Source organism: Amaranthus tricolor, chromosome 10, assembly GCF_026212465.1.
Source record: "Amaranthus tricolor cultivar Red isolate AtriRed21 chromosome 10, ASM2621246v1, whole genome shotgun sequence".
In the NCBI taxonomy this organism is placed as follows: Eukaryota; Viridiplantae; Streptophyta; class Magnoliopsida; order Caryophyllales; family Amaranthaceae; genus Amaranthus; species Amaranthus tricolor.
In genome coordinates this window covers 13,869,649-13,875,885 of record NC_080056.1, presented here as the reverse complement: position 1 = coordinate 13,875,885, position 6,237 = coordinate 13,869,649, and the positions used below count along the sequence as shown (strand labels likewise).

Here is a 6,237-nt window from a genome sequence, read left to right as displayed (position 1 = left end):
AAACGACCATAAACCAAGGTAAACTCGTCATGACGCACCGTTTTCTATCCACATACTTTATACGCTGTCGTTTCAATACCATATTTAAAAAATCCACCAAAAATAACACAAACTTCTAATACAGAAAAACGTAGAAGACTCTAGAGCCAGGATGCCAGTAGTAGTGTGCTATAAAATTCATCCCCTGTTTTTTCTCTCGTCATCTTCAGTCATTACAATTCTCCTTTCAAAGCAATCTACGCAAATTCCAACTCCTTCAACACAAATTCGCTTTCTCCTTTTCTTCAAATCGCTAATTTACTAGTGTTTTTCTTGAGGTGCATCAATGGCGGATGTAAATATGGGCGAAACTGAGACATTTGCGTTTCAGGCTGAAATTAATCAACTTCTTAGTCTAATCATCAACACTTTCTACTCCAACAAAGAAATTTTTCTTCGAGAACTCATTTCAAATGCCTCTGATGTACGGGAAACATATCCATCCATTTTTTCTTTTAAGTTGTGTAATTTTGCGCAATTTGATTGATTATTGTTCGATTTTGTTTTCATAGGCGTTGGACAAGATTAGATTTGAGAGTTTGACGGATAAGAGTAAGCTGGATGCTCAACCGGAATTGTTTATAAGACTTGTTCCTGATAAGGCGAACAAGACGCTGTCGATTATTGACAGTGGTATTGGTATGACCAAAGCAGGTAATGTGCTTAACTTCACCAATATTTCATCAGTTACGATTTTTTTATTTTATTTTTTTTATCATACTGTATGGCGTTAAATGTTAGGAGTAATCGTTTAGATGTATCCTATTTTGAACTTGTAAGACTCTTATTCCTGTAATTTGATATATGTTGCAATTACCTTATTTTTCATTCTCTAATCATGGGACTCGATTGTTTTTTTTGCCATCAAATGAAATCGGAATTTATCATACTATGATGTGAAACTGTGTAGTTTTCTAATGTTTGAAACCGTTTTTTGATGTTGGTTGCATTACTTACAATATACAGAATTAGATGTTAATTTAGTGTTGTATATTACAATCTATTCCAATTAAATGTGTCCTATTATATCAATCTATACACTAAAAATTTGAAATTGGTATTGAGATGAATTAAATTAGATTTACTTTATTATCTAGATTTAAAATAAATTCAAACAAGGGATATTTAATGAAATAGACATGAATATATTATTCTCGTGTCTACAGGAGGCTGTTTCTTTCATATTGAATGATCTTATCTTGTACGTTTTTTTATATGGAGTTACTTTGTTCCTGATCGAGTATGTCACTGTATCACTGTATGGATTCATTGCCTTGGATCAGTTGTTTAATCTCTTCGTTGGGGCTTATTGTGAATGCAAGTCTTTGATTAGCAGGACAAACGTAACTGACATGATATCCATGAAGCCATAGTTGAAAGAATATATGGAGCTTTCGAAATGACTTATTCACTGACTGAATTTTGCAAAATTGAAGTATCTTTGTACAAGTCTAGCAAAATTGTTGTTTTTGTATGATCGCGTTATTTGTTTGCGTTCTCAAAGACGTTCATGTTACGTTTATGCTTACTGCAAAAAGTTTGAGAAGTGTTCTCATGTGAGATGTGTTTCTCGCAGACTTGGTGAACAACTTGGGTACAATTGCCCGATCTGGGACCAAGGAATTCATGGAGGCATTGCAGGCTGGTGCAGATGTTAGCATGATCGGGCAATTTGGTGTTGGTTTCTATTCAGCTTACTTGGTTGCTGAAAAGGTTATTGTGACTACCAAGCACAATGATGATGAACAGTATGTTTGGGAGTCTCAAGCTGGTGGTTCCTTCACTGTCACTAGGGATACTAGCGGTGAGCAGCTTGGAAGGGGTACTAAAATCACTCTCTTCCTCAAGGAAGATCAGGTATTTGAAGATTTCATCCTACATTTTGTGGTAATTTTATTAGATATGTTGCTGTGTTACTAATAAAATTGTGATTTTTGACAGTTGGAATATTTGGAAGAGAGAAGAATCAAGGATCTCGTAAAGAAACACTCTGAATTCATCAGCTACCCAATTTACCTGTGGACGGAAAAGACCACTGAGAAAGAGATCAGTGATGATGAGGATGATGAACCAAAGAAGGAAGAAGAGGGTGATGTTGAGGATCTTGATGAGGACAAGGAAAAAGATAAGAAAAAGAAGAAAAAGATTAAGGAGGTGTCTCATGAATGGCAGCTCATTAACAAGCAGAAACCCATTTGGCTGCGGAAACCTGAGGAAATTACTAAAGAAGAATATGCTTCCTTCTACAAGAGCTTGACTAACGACTGGGAAGATCACCTTGCTGTCAAACACTTCTCTGTTGAGGGACAGCTTGAGTTTAAGGCTATCCTCTTTGTTCCAAAGAGGGCTCCGTTTGATCTGTTCGATACTCGTAAGAAGCCTAACAACATCAAGCTGTATGTCAGGAGAGTGTTTATCATGGACAACTGTGAGGAGCTCATCCCTGAGTACCTCAGCTTTGTCAAGGGTGTTGTTGATTCTGATGATCTCCCACTCAACATCTCCCGTGAGATGCTGCAGCAAAACAAGATTCTTAAGGTGATCAGAAAGAACCTGGTGAAGAAGTGCATCGAGATGTTCAATGAAATTGCAGAGAACAAGGATGATTACAACAAATTCTATGAAGCCTTTTCCAAGAACATCAAGTTAGGTATCCATGAAGACAGTCAAAACCGGGCTAAATTGGCAGATCTTCTTCGGTACCACTCAACTAAAAGCGGTGATGAGTTGACAAGCCTCAAAGACTATGTCACCAGGATGAAGGAAGGACAGAAGGACATTTTCTATATCACTGGTGAAAGCAAGAAGGCAGTTGAAAACTCTCCATTCTTGGAAAGGCTCAAGAAGAAGGGTTATGAAGTTCTCTTCATGGTTGATGCTATTGATGAGTATGCAGTTGGTCAGCTAAAGGAATACGAGGGCAAGAAACTTGTTTCTGCTACAAAGGAAGGCTTAAAGCTTGATGACGAAACTGAAGAAGAAAAACAAAAGAAAGAAGAGAAGAAGAAGTCATTTGAGAACCTTTGCAAGGTGATCAAGGACATTTTGGGTGACAAAGTTGAGAAGGTTGTAGTTTCCGACAGAATAGTGGATTCTCCTTGCTGTTTGGTAACCGGAGAATATGGATGGTCAGCAAACATGGAAAGAATCATGAAAGCTCAGGCATTGAGGGACAGCAGCATGGGGGCTTACATGTCTAGCAAGAAGACCATGGAAATCAATCCTGACAATGGAATCATGGAGGAACTTAGAAAGAGAGCCGAGGCTGATAAGAACGACAAGTCAGTTAAAGATCTTGTGTTGCTATTGTTCGAGACTGCACTGCTAACATCAGGCTTCAGTCTCGAGGACCCAAACACCTTCGCTACTAGAATTCACAGGATGTTGAAACTCGGGTTGAGCATCGATGAGGAAGACGCAGGTGAGGATGCTGATATGCCAGCTCTCGAAGAAGATGCTGCAGAGGAGAGTAAGATGGAGGAAGTTGATTAAGGTTAAACAGGAACAAGTAATTTTTTTGTACCATTGTTGATAATCCGAATATTACTGAGGTCAGATAAGGAAAACTATGTTTACTTGAGCGTATTGTTGATTACATGATGGTCTGTGTGGGTTGGGTGGTCGTCGTCAAGTTTCTTTTCTTTTTTCTTTTTGTTTGTTTTTCGTGGTCTGAACTTTGTTAATTTGTTGTCTGGTAGACTTCGCAATAGTAAAAATACTCATTCCCAAGCTGCTAGTTTGTCCTAGTGAAGAATCTCCTTTTACCCTTGCCATTTCATACGATCTTTTGAATCTTCTTGAGCCAGTCCTATGAATGAAATGGGTATGAATTAGTTGGCTACTGCGGGTTGTTATATCAAGCTATGAAGCTAAACTCCATCAATTTCACATCCCATTATATCTGACTTCATTGTGCAGGTGAACCTAAGCAACAGAAATATATGAACCTCCTGCTATCCGCAACTTCCTAGTTCTTATTACGAAATTAATGTGTCCTGCATTCCCTTATCTCACTTGGAAGCTTCTGTACCAAACAAAATGACAAGACAAATACCAAAGTCATTATAGAACAAAACTCAATGATGTCGATAATATCTAAATTAAAGTGTGCTTGATGAGGTTTTAATCAGGTTCGATGCTGTCATACAGGTACCTACCACATTAACCAATACATATATAGGTATATGTTTTTGTATATAAGTGGACAGATATCAGAGGTGGTATAGAACAAAATTAAATAATGTCGATAATATTAAAAAATATGCTTAATGAGGTTATAATACAGATTGATATTGTTATATAAGAAATCCTACCCACTTAACTAGCACATGTATACAATATAACATAGATTCACCCTTGTCATAATACTATTCCAATTTTCCTGCACTGAGCTTTGAGAATAACAGCCCAAGATAACTATAAGTTTTAGTTCAACAAATATATAATTTTACTGAACATCAATATTCTAGTATTAGACAACAATTGAGTTTGAAAGGTTATTACACCTTTCTTGCAAAAGAAATAATGCATTTTTTTTAAAATTAAAAAGAAAAGGAAAAGTTTACAAGAATCTTATCAAAATATTCTTATTCTAATCATATGTCAAATTTTATTTTGCATGCTTATGCACTATAGTTTAAATATTTTTAATTGTATTTGGTTAAAAATTATAAAAAATAAATATTAATAAAATTCAAATTAATATGAATCAAAAGTTCACATTAAGTTTTTTGGGAGGATTGTTTTCCAAGTAACCTAATTCTACAAATAGAAATTTAGGTTTAGGGTTAAGCACACTTTTTTAAGATACATTTTTCTTTTTTACAGTTTTTTTTTATTTCAGTTTTAGGTCTTTTATTTTCAATACAGCCCGTCTTGTATGAGACCGTCTCTCGGTGAGACGACTTCAAAACAAGAAACCCATAAGCTAAAAATTTCTATTATTGGGCTAATGATTTACATGAAAATGATCTTATTTTCATTTGGGTTTGTGAGTTAAGTATCGAAGATGACAATACTTTGTGCCCAAAGATATTGAAGAGGATACAAGCTTTGACATTAGAGGCTCGAACATGTAGAGTCTTCAAGTGTAGAGGGGGAATTTGAAATTATTGACGGTATAGCTACTCTATTTGTTTCACTTGTTGAAAAAACTTGCATTTACAATAAATGGCAATTAACCAGAATTTCTTGCAATCATGTCATTTAGGCAATTCTTTATGCTTATGATGATCCGACAAGGTATTGTACTAAATGGTAATACGACAATATGTACAAGAGTGCTTATGGACACGGCATTAAGTCTATTCTAGACCCTGACCATTGGTATGATATCCATGAACATGCCATTCTACCTTCCATAATGAAAACATATGTTGGTACACCATCGATAACTAAAATAGAGATGGAGAGGAGAAAATAAGAGGAACAAAGTCAGGTTTAAGTAAGTTTAAGTTTCATTAGTAGACTATGGAGTATGTTTTAAGAATGCTAAAAGTGGTGATAATTTGCACTTAGTGTAAATAACAACATTAAATCTACTGCACCTTATTTTTGCGAATATAGTACTAAGTAGTATTTGAACACCCCTTTCAATTGAATATAATCTTCATGAATGTTGAATGACTCTCTACCAACCTTGATCAACTTGCTATCTACAACCCATTTAAAAAGTTTGTAAAACTTACATTTATAGTACATACGATCAGGATTTGCTTCTAAATCTGAAACTCTTACCTCTGCCAATATTTGTGGTATGCAATTAAATTTCCTTGCTCTTGTCCACACCACTTCATTGTTGCTTTGGGGGGAAAGGACTTCGAATTTGATAATAGATAAAGAAGGAGGAAAAAATTAGGGTTTGTATTTTGGGGGGAAAAAATTGGAAAGGACTTGCCAATAAATTAAAGGGGTGAATAAGGGTTCTTTACACCCTAGCAAAAGGAATTAATGTTTCCCAAACGCTTTTTACTATAAAAGGTCATGGAGCTTAAATATGGAAAACCAGTCATAGGGTTACTATGGATTTTTTTTAAAAAAAATTTGCCACGTAGAAAACCTAATACCTCAGGTTATCCACATGGAGTATTCATTAAATCAATGTCCAATAAATCTTAAATTAATTATTTTTATTAACCTAGTCAATAGAATGAAATAAAATTCACCATCAAGTTTTTGACGTTGTTGCCGTGAAAGTTA

The 6,237-nt window shown here is 35.3% G+C and overlaps 1 protein-coding gene across 1 annotated transcript; it reads left to right on the top strand.

Moving 5' to 3' along the window:
* Window positions 1–3,620, top strand: LOC130825886 (heat shock protein 83). Its single transcript, XM_057691340.1, has 4 exons — window positions 1–463; window positions 552–693; window positions 1,616–1,896; window positions 1,981–3,620. Exons 1-4 carry the CDS (start codon window positions 326–328, stop codon window positions 3,529–3,531), a joined length of 2,112 nt encoding a protein of 703 aa, XP_057547323.1. The 5' UTR covers window positions 1–325; the 3' UTR covers window positions 3,532–3,620.
* The last annotated feature ends 2,617 nt before the right edge of the window (window positions 3,621–6,237 follow it).